This window comes from Strongylocentrotus purpuratus, unplaced genomic scaffold, assembly GCF_000002235.5.
Source record: "Strongylocentrotus purpuratus isolate Spur 01 unplaced genomic scaffold, Spur_5.0 spur5_scaffold_6, whole genome shotgun sequence".
Classification (NCBI taxonomy): Eukaryota; Metazoa; Echinodermata; class Echinoidea; order Camarodonta; family Strongylocentrotidae; genus Strongylocentrotus; species Strongylocentrotus purpuratus.
In genome coordinates, this window is record NW_022145612.1 from 3,080,077 (window position 1) to 3,099,487 (window position 19,411).

The following is a 19,411-nucleotide window of genomic DNA, read 5'->3' on the forward strand; positions in this document are numbered from 1 at the left end:
TATATTTTATTTCAATATATTTTCTAAAATTATATCTCCCCCTTACTAAGCGCTTGAGCCTGGAGAGGGCCGGCATTCCCAAAATCATAGTCGTAGGGATACATCTTATTGGGAATTCAAGCTGAGCTCCACTTTCATTGGACCGTTTCTAACATGATCCTGGATCGTTGGCTGCTTTGATTGCGGCCATTTGAATTTGTTTGATATAAGTTCTAAAAAGAAAGCTGTAAATAATATCAATGATAATGAATAAATCACACGTGCAGCTCATGTGCACCAACAGGCATTTACAAGCCTTTGGAAATATTTGGTAGTTATGATTATACAGCCGAATCAAAGGAATTTATAGGCCTATTTACAACAGTCAACCACAAAGAAAACGGAAAATATAAAGCATGCAGCAAAAATAGCAACATTAAAAATGCAAGATCAAAGGCTAGATAACTTTCAAATACGCTGCATTTATATCTTCATTCCTGCTGGTAATTAAGAGCAGCAATCTTATAAAATAATTTAATGACTCTTATTATTCATCAACTACTATTTTTGTTGTCTTATATTGACTTGAACCCCTTTCAGTATTCACCCTGGTAGCTTTTTGAAGATCTTTTTCTTGATTATAATATTGCACCGCAGAACAGGAGTAAATATAAATTTTAATGAAAAATATACTAAATTATTGGTTGAATACCTCCAAGTTAAACAAAGATATAGTATTTGATAAAATCAGAACCAAACTTATGAAAACTATTTTTTTCAAAATATAAACAAATAAAAATAAAAATAAAATCAAAAAATAATAATAATAATAAAACAAAATCGACATATGTTTACAGTGTCAAGTTCGATGTGTTCCTGAAAAGCAGATGGCCTTTGGCAATGAACTTAATGACCCTGACCAGGTCAATTCGGAATAAATTGACATGACTGATTTTGAAGTACACGTCATTGTTCATTCTTATTTAAATTATTTCATAAAGTGATAGCTTTGATTGTTTGAGGTTATAAGACTCTCCTGTTTGTTTCTTTAGAAAAAGCTGCCCCTGAAACCAACATACATGTACATCTTGTTATTTATGTTGATGTTGTAAAACCTATTCGGGAAGACACTATAAAAGGTATTAATCAGAAAATAATAAAGTCTGAAAAGTTTCGAAATTCGAAAACAAAAATTGATTATGACCAACACAAATTTCTAACTCTTTATATAAATGAAGGTTATTCATAAATGAAGGTTTTAAATACTTTTTCTTTGGCTGCCTGCATTACTGCTCGGCCTATGATAATTTCATTACTATACCGATTGACGTTCTGATATTTAATCGTCTTACTTTATGATGTGTTACTTTTGATTTCAAATGAATCTCCAATTATTTGTAAATATTGTGATTCTGTTTTGATTAAATAAAACATACCTAAAAATAGGAATACAGGCCTAATATATTTTGTGAGAATCATTTTGATGAGCTCGCGTTTATCATTTTCTTTGCAATAATAGCAAAACAGTGATGCATTTTCTGTTGTCGTGATTATTTTCCAATCTTGATACAATATTTACCATCTGTGAAAATCAACGTTTATTCAGACCAGGAAGGTGCGACATTGAACATAATGCTTGAGAGGATTATAGATCTAGGCCTATGGTATATGGGTGGTGTCTTATGAGGCTCTGATACCAAAACCATCGGCTTTATGCCAACTCTTTTACAAATGATGATTCGTATGGATCAAAGCAATTGCCATCTTATGAAACGATTTCTCTGGCTTTTGAATATCCATGTACATGAGTCAATATTTCATTTATATTTTCTGCATTTCTCCAGAATTTGCATAATTGCTTTAATTGGCACTCATCAATTGAAAGTTTCTTATCCAATGGCCTATTGGCGAAATAGCCTCGTGGGCTGTTTTATTGACCAATGGCAGCGGAGTTCTTTCCAACTCTCATATTATACAGTGAAATGCTCTTTAAACATGGCTGCTATGTGTGCGGAGAACGTGATAATCGTCAAAATTTAATACAGTGTCTTCGCAACCCGTATCTACATTCGCTGTATTCTGACGGCAGAAGAGCTGGTAACGTATTTTGATTTATTGAAGACATATTAGTTCCCTTAGTTTTAATCTATTTTATAGATTCCCACGGGATGCAAAGGTCCAGTAAAATTGGAGCGATACGGCTCCGAGCGGGGAAAGCCTACAATAGGTCCCCGTAGCTTTGCCGTGTAGCTTTCGCAGTGCCCTGGCACTGCACTGTGCTCTGAGGCTGAACAAGTAAGCTAAGCCACCGACGATGTCGGCTCATATCGACTATTGTGTGTTGCTGAATGCGCCGCGCCTGCGGCCGTAATGTGTCTTGTATGGGCATGTTACCCGCAAATAGTGCTTCGGTCATCACTACCTGTGTTTCCCAAGCTGTAATTATGCCTTAGCTTAAACATATATGACATTTCCAATCAGGTTTGTGATATTCTAATTATGAAATAAGATTATAAGTTGAGCTTTGGATGATTGTGATAACACTAACAACAGTCAATGAATGATGTACAGCTTTGTTGGCAAATTGGTAAATTTCAGAATGGCTTTGTTTCATTGATGGGCCTGTTGCCTTTGGGCAGCACACATCATCCTCATATTTGAATTAGTTTTGGCTGTAGAGGTCTATATTGTTAGTGATTGTAAAGTTTATGTCATTCTTTACCACAGACTCGGGTTAGAGGTTCAGTAGACTCTCTAGATCAGGGTTTAATAACAAAGGATCAGGACATTTTTTTTAAAGTGAATGATTTTGCTGCAATTTATTTTTCAATGGATATTCTATTATTGCCATTATAATTATGAACGACATTGCCAGATAGATGTTAAGTATTCCTGCGTATTAAGAGAAAGGGAGCCTCGATTCGTACACTTACGTATTATGGATCTCTAGACCTCTAGACCTATTTTTAAAATGCAAAATAAATCAACTTTGATTTTCTTAAATATTGTAAAAAATATTTGTACTTTGAAACTTGAATAGAGTAAAGGAGGGGGTTTTCGGCCATTTAAGACAAAATCCTATTTTTGGACTCATTACTTCCTATTTATTATCATTTCTTGTTCAAATCATGAAGCAAATACTATTATTATTTAAAGGTATAGTTGAGTTCTGTTGCAGAGGGCGCTACACAAAATAATTTTTCTGTGAGATAATGAAAAACTGAGTGTCAAATTTGAAAGAACATAATATTTACATGACAAAATCATCTTTGTTTGATCAAAATTGGTTCAGAGACGGCTGAAATATAACAATTTCTAAAACTTGTGTACCACCACAAATATTAGATATTTTGAAAAATTTGAAAAAACCATTGAGAAACCAAAAATAATGCATTTTACGTCGTATTTTAGTTGATGCCGATGATGGCTTTTTTGTTGGCTTTTTTGTGTTGCTTATATTACCCTTAATTAGCCGGCTCATGTATTGTTATTTTTAAGTAAATAATTAACTAACTGTCACCATGTTTTTTTAAAGTGGAGCTGAATGGGTATAATGATAATAATAATAATAATAATAATAATAATAATAATAATAATAATAATAATAATAATAAATAATAGCCTTATAGTCCACTCCAAATTTTATTAAACCGAAACAGAAATTCTTTTTGCCCAATTGATCGTGAGCCCGGCAGCCACTGAGCAGCGCCAGATCGACGTTGCTCTATCCCTTATTGTTAAACGGCAAACAAGGTAGCAACAACTCCCATCTTTTAACGTCTGTTGGTATGACGATTTAAGGCCAGAAAGCCTGTATGTAATCAGGCATACATAAAAATTAGAATGACCAATTGGGAGGTCACCTAACAATCACATATCATGTGGATTGTGTCACTGCACTTTTTCAGTGCCTGCACTAGTTGCATGGCTTACCATAAATCTCTGTGTATAAGGCACACTTTTTTGCCGCCAAAAAAAATTTAAGTCGGGGGTGCGTCTTATACACAGGTACAGGAATTAAAAAAAAAATTTTTGTTGTTATTTATTTATTTTATTTTTGATTTATGGCGCTATGCCTGGCAATGTCTCCCAGTTCAGTAATCATTGTGTTGACTCACCACTCGGAAACTACAACAACACTCAAATTTATCTATCGTCTTGGTTTGAAACTAATCTTTCTAATAGATCTCAATATGTACCGTAAATCTCTGTGTATAAGGCACACTTTTTTTCCGTCGGCAAAAATCAAAAGTTGGGGGTGCGCCGTATACACAGGTACAGGATATTTCGAGTCCTCAAAATGCCACTGTTTAGTGTTTTTCGAAAATCTCTGTGTCTCAACATGAATTACATAATGCAAATAAAGAATAGGATCTACTCTTTGAAGTTAAACTACGATCCTAATTTGAAGGGAAGAGAGTTTTTTTTTTTTTCAGTCACGATAAATTATGCCCCTTTACAAAGCACTTTGCCGGCCGAAGCTCTCCCGTGTCTTCAGCTCACTCACCTGTATCATGCAGCTCACTCACTCACGAAAACTAGCCTGTCCAAATTTCTGTTTGGACTCGCAAGGAAATTTTTTCTGACATCTTTAGTTTTAAAAACAACATTGTTACTAGGTCTTAAAACTTAGTTCACAAGCACTTCAACTGTGCCTCGTAATAGAATGAAAGTATTTTCGAACACTGAAATGAGAGCTGATCTGAACTGTTTAACAAAAAGCCAAAACAGCCCAAAAAGCTTTTGTGTGGCATCACACCGTACATTGTGGTAGGTGTATATATCGGACACTAAATCTGCTTGCAATCATTTTTTAGCTAAACTTCTGGTAATTTATAAGAATATTGATGAATTTGGTATCAGTTTGTAAAAAAAAAAATAGTGTTCTACGAGAAAATTATGATGTCAAAGTTGGGGGTGCAGCCTTATCGCCGGCAAATACGGTATATGCAAGTGTGGAAGAACATCAGATAAGAAATGTTCCCTGAAAAGCATGGCTCTTCAAATGCCTTCATATTCTAAATATGGCATGTAACATCATAACAATCTGGACGGATTATGCCACTTGTTTGTGTAGTCCCATACACATCTTTCTGTGTACAGTGCTTGTAACTTTACCAAAACTTGGCCGAATTTCTTATCATTTTGATGATTCCAGAACATTGCAGTACACACCAATACCTATATTATGCTAGATGATCAACCTATTCTGATCAATTCCACATTGTTTCTTTCACAATGCAGTCGCATGATCAGAACTCAACTTTATCTTTAAACAAACAAAAACGGAACAAAATTCATATTTTCTGACTTTTTGCTCATTTTTGCCAAACCTATTTCTTATTACCGAGCGTAAGCGTTCACAGGCTTTCAGACTTTGTTACCAACATGTATATCTCATTTTTGGCAGCAGAATTAAGGTTTTTAGAATGAATTTTGGTGAGATTTCTGTGATTGTCGTTGCAGTTAATGACTGTGTGTGAAGTACATGGGTGTATGTTGATTTGTGTTGGCAGTGTAATTTTGAATATGTTAATTTGTGTATGAATCTTGGTTACGCTACTCTATATTATGTCGATGGAGATATGACTTTGAAAAATAAACTGAAAGTATCCCAGAATTTCTTTTGGGGATATGTTCCATTGAGACTGTCAAGCTTCACCGAATGAGAGCGTCTAAAAACAAAATATATTTTTAAAAACTCAGAGCAGACAGCTTTTTACTATCTAACATTTCCCCTAATAATTGTTAGTGTTTTTTTAATTGTAATGTAAACTACACCAATACCCTTTCATAGTCACACTGATGAAAAAAGGTGAAAAACTGGTGAACAGAGGTGAAACTGCCGTTTTCCCGCATCATACATACTGCCGATAAAATTCACTCGCTGTGGCGAACTCCGGCCGGGAGTGAAGAATTATTGCGCAATCGCTTGTTAGCTGCTGGCCCGCGCTTTGATTTTGGATTCGGCGGGCAATGCGCAGCTAGTTAACTAATTACATACAATGCTCTATAACAATGCAACTAGATTTATATCTAGCTAGTGGTGGAACACAATCATAGATCTACGGTGGTTGCTACTATTTCCTTTACTACAGACTTTTAAGTCCAAACAAGCATTTTTTTCATTCAACAAAAACAGTTAGCTGCTACCGTAGCAGGGTTCCGAAAAAACGCTTACGGTACACTAGCTTTAGCCTGAACATGATAATGACCTTTAACCATTTTCATCAATGTTTTTCTCCCGTTTTTTCTCCCGAAATCCATCGATAGAGATGCAATATTAATAGCAGGTGAATGGAGTAGCTGCTAACTAGGTGTTAGAGAGAGAAATATGCATACATTGAAATACATTAGTAAACAAGTCTCTTGGGCCATTGCAGACAAGTATCAGTCAGGCATACATGTACATGTATGTTATTCAAATCTTCAAGATGTGCAACTTTGAAAAGAGGCTCTCATTCGTTTCAATGGCATTTAATTTTTGAGAGAGTGCAAATCTTCTTTTAAAGGGAAAGTCCACCCCCAAAATAAGTTCGTTTCGATAGAGGCAGAATAATAAGAAAATCAGTTGAGTGAAAGTTTGAGCAAATTCTGAATAAAAATAAGAAAGTTATGAATTATTGAAGTTGTGATCAATCAAATACAAATTGGCAACTCTGTGACTTATTATACGAGCTCTCCTTCATTTGCTTTGTGCATAATATTCCATAAAATCATGTTTTCTTCGTTATTGATGACGGAATATATATTTGTTCCTTGCAGGGGGAGTATAGAAACATATTTGCAAAATTTTATTATATTTAGGGTGCATGTATGGTTGAAATTTTTCTTGAGGGAAAATGAAAATTTTAGATTTTTTTAGTACTGAGCAAATGGAAGTTGAGCTCGCATGATACGTCATAGAGTTGCCAATTTGTGTTTGATTGATCACAACTTCAATAATTCATAACTTTCTTATTTTCATTCAGAATTTGCTCAAACTTTCACTCACCTGATTTTCTTATTATTCTGCCTCTATCGAAACAAACTTATTTTGGGAGTGGACTTTCCCTTTAATAGCATATTGTAGAAAAGAGGAGAATTATCTGTTGTACTTACAGTGATTAAAAGCAAAATATATATTTATTCTCACATAAATGAGCTGCAGAGTTTGTGGTTATAAATAAATTGAGAAAGAAAGTATTAGGGGAAACATACTGAAGAAATGACAGGACAAGACAAAATGAGATGAGTGCAAGAAGTACATGTAGTTTACACAATAATAGATCACCAAAAAATGGGAGAAAGAATAGAAGATATTAAATATACATTGAAAGATGGAAATAGAAAAAGTCAAATAAAGAGGCAGATCAGAGCAAGAAATTGTAGCATCAGGAACAAATTAGGAGAGGGTAACAGACAAATGGTATTAAAAAAAAACATTGCTACATTTTACCCCCTCCTTAATATATCCATCTTTAAAAAATAACCCCAGAAAAACAAGATGGTTTGTATATTTGTGTTTAAATCACAATCAAATCTAAAAACAGATTGTTAATAAAAAAATTCTTCTCAGAAAAATGGATCAAGTATGGACCATCCGGCATAGAAGTACCTGGAAGTAATGATCTTAACATAAGAGAATGTTGATTTGTGGGTTAAGGCTGTGAATAAGTGTTTAATTAGGTAGTTGTGTACATGTCCAGGCATACGGTCGGATACACGTGTACACGGGCGCCATGTTTTTTTTTTGGGGGGGGGGGGGTAAAACTGACACCTACATGTAGTCTTTTTTTGTGGGTGGTGACTTTACTCTAACAAAGTTGCTTAATTTTGATTTTCAAGTCATCACAACATCAATTTTCCATGAAAAATTGGCTTCTATTATAAAGAGAATACTTGATACTTTTCCGTCTTTGTTGTTGTTGCCGGTTCCGCGTTCGAAAACCCATTCGGGGAAGACCTTTATTTTACTGCGAGGTGCAGTTGAAGGCGCCGGTTTGTGCTTGTGAAATTGTCTCAAATAATAGTAACAATGTCATTTTTAAAACTAAGATGACAGACAAATTTTCCTCCGAGTCCAAACAGAAATTTGGACATTAGCGGCTACAATAGTTTGGTTCTAGTTTCCGAGTGGTGAGTCGACACTCCGTGTATGATTGAGCTGGGAGACATTTTTACTCATGGTGCCATGGTGCCATGCTCTTCTGGGCATGTTTGAGCATCACCCCGGCACAGTACCAGGTGCAGGGGCATAAATCGACGCTTATAAAAAACCAAAAAAACAAACATGGTAGCCGTGTACAAGAAATCGGACATGTGTAGTTGTCTAACGATGTGTACACGTTGTAACCTTATTGTGGATTATGTATTATCTTTGCTGTGGTACATGTTAATCTCACCCTATTCAAGCTTACATGTTTATTACCTTTAAACAGGCCTGATAATTACCTGATTTTTTTTCTTCCCGATTTTACCCCGATTTTCTGATTTTTCCTTATTTTTCCCCAATTTTTTTACTCAAAAGGGGAGAATGTTGTTAGATGCCATTTTTTTCCCTGGATCCTTTTTTTTTTTTACTCAAGGGGGAGGGGGAATTTTTTTAAAATATAGTTTTCACCATCCTCCCTGCTTAAAGGTACAGACCAGTTTTTGGAAACATCCCCCTCTCAAAAAATGAAATGGAAGCTCGTGTTAAAGAATAGTTTTGACTAATACGTGATGATACAAATTTTGCCGAGCAACCGCCTACTAATTGATATATTTGGTAAGTTATTATATCTATTTGGACCTGATAGATATCGCGCATGTGTCATGCACATGTCGTGTAGTCCCATATACATCTTTCTGTGTACAGTGCTTGTAACTTTACCAAGACTGGACCAAATTTCTTATCATTTGATGATTCCAGAACCTTGCAGTACACACCAATACTTGTATGCTAGATGATCAACGTTTTCTGATTGATTCCATAACGTTTCTTTCCCAATGCAATCGCATGACCATAACTGGTCTTTATCTTTAAAATGATTTGTTAGCTTTGGCTAGCTTAGAAGTGAAAGCCTCATGACTGTTGGAGAGAAAAATGGCAGATTTTTTTCCTTCAGGCTACATATTATGGAGTTCTTATATTATAAGCTTTCTAATTATCTTTTTCTTGGATAAAAAATTCTAGTGCAGTTTTACCATTCATGTTAAGTGAGCATTGTTTCATTGAGATGAATGGGTTTTTCATGCTACATGCACATCAATCCAATCTTATTTATGTATGCCTACATGTAGGTGACCCATATACATGTACAGGTGTACCTACAGTACCTGCACAGGCCCTGAAGGAATGTTAGAGAACCAGTTCTTTCATTCTGATATTGAGTAATATATTAGAAATAAAAAGGAAAACAAATGGTACACATGACCTGAACTTGCCCTAGCTGTGTGTGGCCCCTATAGCTTGGGAGTTGAGTGCATGACCTTATGACCTATTCACCGCACTTCTTTGTAGGGAGTCTGCAATGACATGCGTAAATTTGTGTGCTTAGGATATGATTGAAAAGTGCAAGTGACTGTGTGAATCATTGCTCTGCTGTGTAATTCATGCTGACATGTGTTACACTGCATTGCAGATTATAGTTGGCTCTTTTTGTAAGACAGGATATTGGGATGCAGCATTGTTGAATTGATAACAAACCGATTTGTTGAAAGTATTCAGATATTTGTAACATTTAATTCAGCATAAAGTAATAAATGAAAAAATATATTGGACAAGGCTTTTTATTTTTGATAAAGGAAGGTCTGTTTTTATCTTCCCTTAAAGGTAAAGACCAGTATTGGAAACGCCCCAATTTCAAAAAATGAAATGGAAGCTCTCATCACCAATCATGTGAAAGAATATGTTTTGACTAATACATGATGATAAAAAATTTGCCGGGAAACCGCCTACTAATTCATATATTTGGTAAATTTGTTTCTCTCATGGTCTGTGAGAGATATAGGGTAGTCCCATATACATCTTTCTGTGTATAGTGCTTGTAACTTTACGAAGAATGGGCCAAATTTCTTATCATTTTGATGATTCCAGAACCTTGCAGATGCTAGATGCTAGATGATCAACCTTTTCTGATCGATTCCACAACGTTTCTTTCACAATGCAATCGCATGACCATAACTGGTCTTTACCTTTAACTGCAGTTTAGACTCTATGTTCTACAATGTATTTGCCAAGTTTTGTCCTAGGATATAGAAATAAATTGATATATCATATTATACATCCTTTGTATATTTGAATAGCTACTACTTAAGTAGCATCTCTGGAGGAAAGATAAAGCAAGTGATTTAAAGTCATAATTCCATGAAAGTAAAATTCTGTAAATGTTCCATAGACCGGGTAGTCTAGACTTTTTTTACAGGAAATTGAAAGAACGAAAAGCACCTTAAGACCCTTTTGAATGTTTTAATTTAGTTCAAATGGATGAGATCACTGAGATCCTTTGTATCATGCACTTTCAGACAAAGTGCACTTTGGCTGAGCACTGCATACATGTATGTGCAAAGATTATATGTATAGGTACATCATCGCAACAGCACATTTGCAAATAAAAATCTGCTCACAAAATCTGACATATAATCTTTGGTTTTAATTATAAACACCATTAATCAAAATTCAAATTTAACACTAGTGGCTTTTGTCTTGAATCTTGATTGGTTTTGTAAGACTTTTTTGTATGTGATGCCTGAACTTGATTACAGTGAACAGAAATATGGCCTAACCAGTACACTGTACACAGTGCAGTATAGTAAAATACTCAAGATAAGCAAACGCAATATATTGAGGCTAGAATACATGAATATTTTGTATTGATTGCTTCTGCAAATTTATGGTGATCTTCAATCAATTAGTATTTATTGGATCAAGATTATTTCCAAGCATTTTTGTTGCTGTTGTTCATGGTATACATCAGATCATTATCATTTCTGTCAGATTGTCAACTACTCATGTTTTTTGTGGTTTTCAAATTCTCAAATCAGAGGGAAATATTTCTAGTCTACCAATCACCTTAACAAATTCTCTTTGTATAGCTAGAATGTATAAAATCAACCTTACTAAACCTTGCCTGGTATTCTACATGTAAATGATTAAGGAGTACCGTATTTGCCGGAGTATTTTTGGAAGAGAAAATATCAAAAAGTCAGGGTGCGGACTTTACGACGAAAGAGTAAAAAAAAAGAAGATCGCAAGTCAAAAACACAAATTTGAAGATATGGGACAACATTGAAAGGTGATGGACATTTCTAGAATAACTGTCTAGAGTAACACATGTCTTACCGACAATTATGTGTTATATTTTTTAAATGAAGGTTTCAATCTCGTAAATAAAATTCATAACTTACCAACCAAACTCTACTGGTAGATCTAGATTTAAGTTTTTGCCGTAGCTAAAGCAACCTGAATCCTCTCGCTCTTCGTGCTTAAGCTATGGCGCAATCATAGAGCTACATGTATATACTAATATATACACACAAGAGAAAGCTGCACAGGATAGCAATAGGGACGGGATGGCCGAGCGGTCTAAGGCTGTGACTTGGGTCGCATCTACATTTGTACCGGTGGGTTCATATCCCGCCTCCGACAATTTTTTTTTTTTTTTTTTTTTTTTTTAAATGTCAAAATCAGGGATGCGGCCTATGAGGCAAATACGGTATGAAGAAAATACAAAATAACATAAAACCCCACGTTTAGGGCTCACATGGAACCCAAGTTCAACATGGTTTCCATGCGCGCTCTATTCTATGCGAGTGCGTACGCGTGCATTACTCAACAAGATGTTTTACTGCTCACTGAGAATGTATTTAAATTGCAATATCTCTTTGTATTTACAGAAATAGTAATCTTTGAAGTTAATATACATGTATTGAATGCAGTATAATTACATTCACATGGAACCCTTAACATCAAGAGCAAACATGTTTTGGATTGGTACATATTGTTTTTAATAAAACATCATGTTTATTGTGCTTTTAAGTTTCATTGTTTGTTAGATCATGTGCATGCTGTAGTATACATGTACTGTATGTGTGTTTTCTGTATCATTAGATGTAATGAAATATAATCTGAAATCAGTTTTATTTCATGTTTTTATTTTGTTTTTGTATTTATCTTTCCAGATCTTTATATTTTCGTGGATATATTGGAAATATGAACTATTATGGCCCTACACCGGATGAGTAAGTACCTTTAATATTTGTCTTTCTTGCTAAATGGTCATGTATCGTACATATACAGTAGCATGTACATGTAGTATGGCAATTGATGATCCTGATCATGCATTATTACAAGAAGCACAGAGAATGTCCAAGCTTTATCTAAGTACATGTAGAGGCAGAATTTCTTTCAGATTTACAGTTATTATGGTACATTGTACAAGGGGCAATTACAATATGTGTAGGATATTCAGCAGAAGAAAAAAAAATACTGCCATTTTTTTTGAGCGGTAAGTGAATGCCGTATGTGATTATGATATCATTTACTGTGACAGGCACTGCAGCAATATTTTATAAAAGTTATCCCTATCTCAAACCCTCAGCAGGATATTATGAATTTATGGTTTTACAGCTTTCCTTGGTCTAATAATGAAGTTAATATTTTGTTCTTTTGCAAAAAAATAAATTCTTTTAGGTTATTTGGACTGTTAAAATCTTGTTTTGCATTAGGCATATATTAGTGCAATAGGCTTATCGATAATTGATTCTTTATAATGAAATTGATAAATATGGCTACAATACTACAGGTACTGTATATGAATAAGAGAAAGGAAACAAAGAAATTTTTGTCAAATGTCAAGTAGGCTGTATATTACTCCATGTATTTCTATTTGCTTGTATACTGGTATTCCTATACTACTACATTACAAATTATAATAAAGTATTGTATTTTTCTTTCAGTGCATTATGACACATACCTAAAATGTGCACAAGGATTTCTGTATTGCACTTTACACATTCCTCCAAATTATTGTAATCAGGCGAGGGCATGCTAAATTAATTGAGCCAATATCCAGAAGAATTTGTCCCCAAAATTGAATCAGTATCGCCTTACATGAGGGAACCCACTTATTGAGCAATCTGTTCAGGACCTGCGACAATCTCATTATTTTTCAGCCAGCAATTTTCTATTTTCTGTGTTTGAGGATCTTTCTGATTGTTCTTGGCTACCCAGCAGTTCTAGGGTTTTGTAGCCTGTTTTCAGGTGTTTGGAATGACTTTCACATGGGCTGCAGGAATGGCTATGCACTGTCAAATTTATTAGTGAAGTTGGAAAATTAGCTTGGACTTTTAAATGGGCAAAAGTAGCTTGAAGAGAATGGATGAATAGTCTGTGACCAGCCTTATTTGCCCAAGAATGTTTAATAATCCATCAGCTTCCAGCTTGATAGAGATTGAGAATGTACACCCCTGTACACACAAAAGTCATGTAAAGTCTTGAATGAAGGTATGACAGTGTGTGCTGTAGAAGACATCCCTCTCATACCTGGTTATTTCCCGTTGTTTGAACTAAGATCAGGTTGCCTGCGCTTCTTCTAACTGCACAGATAATGCCATTCCTACCCCTACTACCGATTCACTGGATGTTTGTTGTCAATGATTGGATGGGGGTGGGGTGGAACAGGTACCTTACATTCATTGAAACAGCTCCTTGGGGTGGGGAGGGGCAGGAGAGAGAAATCATAATGTGGATACTGTGTGCAAGTAGGTGAATGTTTATAATATGAACAAAAAACAAAAATCTAAAGATTCAAGTAGGTTGAGTGTTTGTTGGCTGGAGTGGGAAATAATTCTTTAAAAAAAAATAATAATGATTGAATGTAAAAAGATTATACAAATATTGTTACACTATACATCTGTCATTTCATGTTTGTAATTGACATTTCTGCAGAAAAAATGTATAAATAAATGATAAAAAATAGTGGCATTGACAGATAATTAACAAATTACAATAGGCCAATTTACACAACCCAAACACCATTGGTGTTTGCTCATTCTAATTTTTTTGTGAGTTGCATGCATGCGCAACTTGTCAGTGCTCTGCCTTTGATCACATGGAAGCAAGGAGAGTCACGTGACCTAATTGGTGCGATTTCTGGCAGGGTTGAAACAAAAAACGTTGCGGAGATGGATTATTCAATTTCGTTTTTTAGTTTGCAGAGAAACACCAGAACGTGAGAAGAATCTATGATTTTTGCTTGCAAATTAAATGCAGCTTCGGTGCCTTTTGTGTGAGTCGTTAAGAGAAGCATTATTTTGATGAACCTTACCAATAATAGTTTTCTTTAGAAAATAACTGATCTCTTTAAAATGTTAGTCTTCTTAGATCACATTTGAAGAAAAAAAGGTTGTGGCTGTTGAAGGCTAGCAGAGAATGAGAGAATAAAAAGAGTGGGAGAGATGCAGAATATTGCATTGAGCCATGAGACTCACTGTTTTTTCTTTAAAATATATTGGGAACCTAGATTCCAATCATTGGCACATATATGTACTTGAAAGCAACGTGGAAAGAAATCACAATGCCTGTGCCCCACAAGTATTGATTTGTAAAATGCGTAAGTAGAAGGGCAAAAATCAATAGCATCTCTGAGTAACTGATATGCAAGTCATACATTTTAATCTCCTTGAGTGTTCCAGAATGCTGTTTTGTGTGATTTTTCGAAAAAATCTCTCCTGTATTGATTCACATACAACTGTACTCATGTAGTCCAGTAAAGTGTAACTTTTAATTTTGGAAGGTCTGGGGAGATATAAAATGTAATTAATTTCAAAATCTTGCTGATTTGTGGGTTAAAATGAAAATATTACAGGACAAATGAAATTAGCTTGGTCTAATGCATTACAGCTTCCAATAAAATTCATCATCATCACAGGTTTTCATGTGAGAAAAAAACCTAGGTAATGATCTCCATAAATGAAATGAAAATGAAAAATGAAATGAATTATACTTCTTCCCACAACTACATGTAATGCTCAATTCAAGCATAGCTCTGGCAATTAAATCTTTTAAATTGTATGGATTTTAGTAATGTAAGGTTGATAGACATTGAAATTAGGTGAGCTCTTTTTAAAAATAAATTTCATACCCATCAATGGAAAGAAAAAAAGATTCTACATTTAATATTTTAATACATTTTGAATATTTTTTGTTGAATTCTTCTACATGAAAAATGTTTGCTGCACGAAGTGAATCAAATTTGGCAGTAGTGTACAAACATAGTTTTTCTCTGAATTCCTAAATATTATTGAGAAGGAAAAAACATTAAGGGTTAATTGATATCTTTAAAATTGGTCTCCTAATAAAATGCAAATGGTAATCATGATATTCATGTAGAGATAACATGTAATTTAGACAAAGGATATTTTGTATGGAGAATTGGAGATTGTAACAAAGGATTTTTTTCCAGTCATTCTTGTCCGTAGAGAAGTTATTGAAAATATAATTTACCTGATGTACCTGGATGGATTCCATGACATTTGCTCCGGCGACAATTGCTCCGCTGTAAATTTCATACACTAATCGAATGGCTAACTTCAACCCTGGATTCAACACTATACCCTACCCTAAACCTAACCCTAAACCTAACATAAAACCCTATTGAAACCCTAACCCTAACCCTACATCTTAGACGAAATAAAGCCCGGAGCAATTGTCGCAGGAGCAAATGTCGTGTCACCACCTGGATGTTAATTCCTGTACATTGATTGTAGTGCATAAATGCATCATGTCTAATGTAAATGTAAATGTAGTTACTAGTTCTACTCCTCTTTAATAATTCAGTCTTCCTGGTGTCTACCATCATTGATGCTGTATGGATAAAGAGCAAGGTTTTCTTTATCCCAGCATACATGTACACCTACGTGTGCATCCAGTTGCTTAAAAGTGCATCTTCTTATCCAGCGAACCATTAGGATCATTAATTGTTCAAATAATGGGCCATTCTGACACCTTTTAGTGCTTCATATTGGGGAGGAAATTCAATATGGGAGGAGGCCAAGGGTTGACCTTTTTCATGAATGACTGGCAGATTTATAATCTTATGCGAAATGTTGTGACTCATTCATCAGCAAGTGCATGTAGTACAGGAGAAGCAGTCATCAATAAGGCCCTCTTTACACTAGAAATATATATATATATATATATATATATATATATATATATATCTATATCTATATATGTGTGTGTGTGTCTGCTAATGTATTGCTGGAAATGTCCATTCATGTGAACAGACCCTTTGATTGGCCGGTATGAACAGAAATGGAATCTGTTAATGTATTTTTCTCACTATTTAGTACTATTGATTCAAGGAGAAATCAAGAATATTTTCACTGCATAGCTTCCAATACCGAAATTATGAATGATGCTCTTACTCATTTAATTTTAATTTCAGTGGGTATGCCTTTTCAAGAGAACCCTGAAAATGTTTAATATAAATTATTTAATATATGAATTCAGTCTGTTCCCTTGGGGATGGCTGATGAATGGGTTTGGTTTTATATTACATGAGCTGGGGACAAGCATATTGTCTCTCACATTTCCCAGGGTGCTGGCATGATAATAAATGTCATGCATATTTCTTGTTGTACACCACTATCTACATATACAGTATGTATGTGGGTCATGAAAAGTAAATTTTAAAAAGGTCATCATGTGCATTTACATCATCAGGCTTTTGGAAAGGAGCTACAAAACAAGGAAATCTATATTTAAAAAAAAGTGCTGTATAAAATCATTACCCATGAAGCATACAGATTCATGTCAATCTAGTATGTAAAATGTACATGATGTGTCTTTTTAGAAAATGAAACAAGAGAGAGCCAAGAAAAAGTTGTTGAATCAAATATATTGAGGGGGAAACCATTCAAAATTATCTTCACATTTTGACATAACAATATACGTAAAAATAGAACTACATGTATAAGTACACATTTTACTAGACTGAATTTATTAAAGACTTTCACTTTGTGAGAAAGTATGCCAATATAATTGCAGATGAGGGAGTACAGCTGATCATATGTTATCATAATTCTGCCTTGCATCACCAATATATATATGCACCCTGACTTACAGTACATGCATGTAGCATAAATGATTGAAGCGAGGGGCCTGCAAGTAAATGCAGTGTAAACAATTGGGGAAATTCAACTTTGGACACCTGCTCCTATTTACACTACCTCTCCCAGTACAGGTAAATTTCATTTTCACAATTCCTGTTGGCCCCCTTTGTCCTGCTAGTGTCAAGTGCAGTGGGACTAATTAATGGATCCTGCCTTGGAAATTACTTTCTTTGTGCTTTTAATTTGTCTTTTCCAAAGCCAGATTTAAGCCTTCCACATGCATTGTACATGTATAGTCTTGATTGCAGGCATGGTGTTTAATCCCCATGGCCTCATGATAATACCTCTTAATCCACACATTTAACATTCATGCTTCATGTACATGTACACAGCATTCAAGACAAACCACAAAATAAATACTTGCTGATTTCTATAGCAGTAAAACACTGTAATAAGGATGCAGTTATTGGAACCAAGTAAGCTGAGAAATGAAGGCTATTGATCAATATGAATGTACAGAAACATATTAATGCAATGTAAAACCCTTTTACTCTTTCCTTTAAGTTTTAACACATGGAATAAATCATCAATTTAATGCTGGAATTGATAAGAATAATCTGTACATGCTGTGGTGATATATACATGTATTACCAATATATTGTGTGGTTACTACTTGCTGTCAGAAACCTATTCTGTTTTGCCCAATTTGTCCATCATGCAGTGCTGAAACATATGTTATGATAATTTTGGATCTTTTTAGTAAGTTTAAAACCAGTGACAGTTTGGAAGTTTTTACTTCCCAGTGGATCTGAAATACTGTATAAAAAATTCTTAAAATTTGATTTAAATACTTTTTTTCTGTAAATCATCCAGAAATTAACATCTTGCTTTTGATAATCTTACATACATGTACATTGTACTTATTCTAAGTATCTTTATCCACAATTTTGCAGAAACAATTTTTCTTTACTTTTGGTGTCAAGGTTGAGAAATAATTTTAAAAGAAAGTTAGATTTGTATGAAACTTGCTTATTATTAGTGCTACTGTATATTACAATTTAGCATTGTCGGAATTGTGATAGAAATACAATAGATGGAGACAGTATTTTCATTGGAACAAACAATATCATCAAATTGTCCTTTAGAAATGTCTAGGTCTAGGCATTTGAAAGCTTTTAATATGTGTATTGAATCACGTGCAATATGATGAGAAGAAAACCTTTGCTAGATGCTATAATCATATTATTGGACTGCACAGTTCACAGCACCCAGTGAAATGTTTTCACAGTGATGACGTATATGACATTCTACTCTGTACAAGCAATCGTTTCATAAGCATCTGCATAAACAAACATTGGCTTAATACAATTAAAGAAAAGGTTGACGTCGTTTTGGATGTAAGAGAAACAAATGTATGAAAATAAACAAGTGAATCAATGTACAAATGTTAACAATTGCATGACTGCCCCCTCCCTCCCTTCCTGATAGACCAGAAGTATCCTACCCGCCGCTGCTGATTTATTGCTTGCGCTCTTGAAGTTTGAAGGAATTTGGAGGACTTGTGGCAGTTAAAATTATTCTTTTACAAAATATATTAACTGATCGTGGGAAGGGGGTTAATGGTTTATATACATGTATGTTTGAAAATTAATTTACTTGCAAATGGCAGAAAACTATTTTTCTCATCCTGTCAATCTGTCTTACAATGAAATACTTTAGAATAATATATCCTTCTTTAGATAGAAGAAACATTAAACGTGGCTCCAGAAGTGAAATACAAATCTGATTAGACAGTGAAGCTTTCTGAGAAAAATGGAAAACTGATTTTATCCTCCTATTTTTTGTGTCTATGTTTTGCTGAACCCAAACATACATGTACTTGTATGTACTGTTGAATACATGAAGGCCAGAACATTACATTCACATGTACAAGAAACTTGTAAAAATATACGATTTATTTTTGACTGAATCTGATTGTGGTATTTCATATTTTTGAATAGGAAACCAAAATACCAGAGGCATCTCAAAGAAAAGAGATTGTTCTGTATCGCATCCCTGTTCAATCAATTTTGTTCTTTTTGTTCTTATCAGGGTCAGAGCGTTTCCTTGGGCTTTGAGTGCTCAAGAAATAGGCAAATGAATTGAAATATACTCACGAACTATCAATTACACACGCCGCTGCCTTTCCATTCCATGTTGCTTGATTGTCTCCACGTGCGGCTACCCCTCACAAGTGATACAAAATTAATTTCCGTTCCCAGTACTATTAGTGGTAATTTGATGTAATGTGCAGCCAGCAACTAGGTTAATTGCATCAGACTTATTTTCTTTGATGATTTTATTCCTTTATTGG

At 34.5% G+C, this 19,411-nt stretch overlaps 1 protein-coding gene across 2 annotated transcripts in view; it reads left to right on the forward strand.

Moving 5' to 3' along the window:
* The first annotated feature begins 1,934 nt into the window (after positions 1–1,934).
* Positions 1,935–19,411, forward strand: part of LOC586471 (integrator complex subunit 3 homolog) — a 35,708-nt gene continuing 18,231 nt past the window's right edge. The window contains exons 1-2 of one of the 2 annotated variants that reach the window (XM_786251.5): positions 1,935–2,076; positions 12,124–12,183. In XM_786251.5, the coding sequence (XP_791344.4) occupies positions 12,155–12,183 (29 nt within the window). In that variant the 5' untranslated portion in view covers positions 1,935–2,076; positions 12,124–12,154. Of the gene's footprint in view, positions 2,077–2,298; positions 2,461–12,123; positions 12,184–19,411 lie in introns of those variants that run through there. The other variant, XM_011672995.2, reaches the window with a different exon arrangement.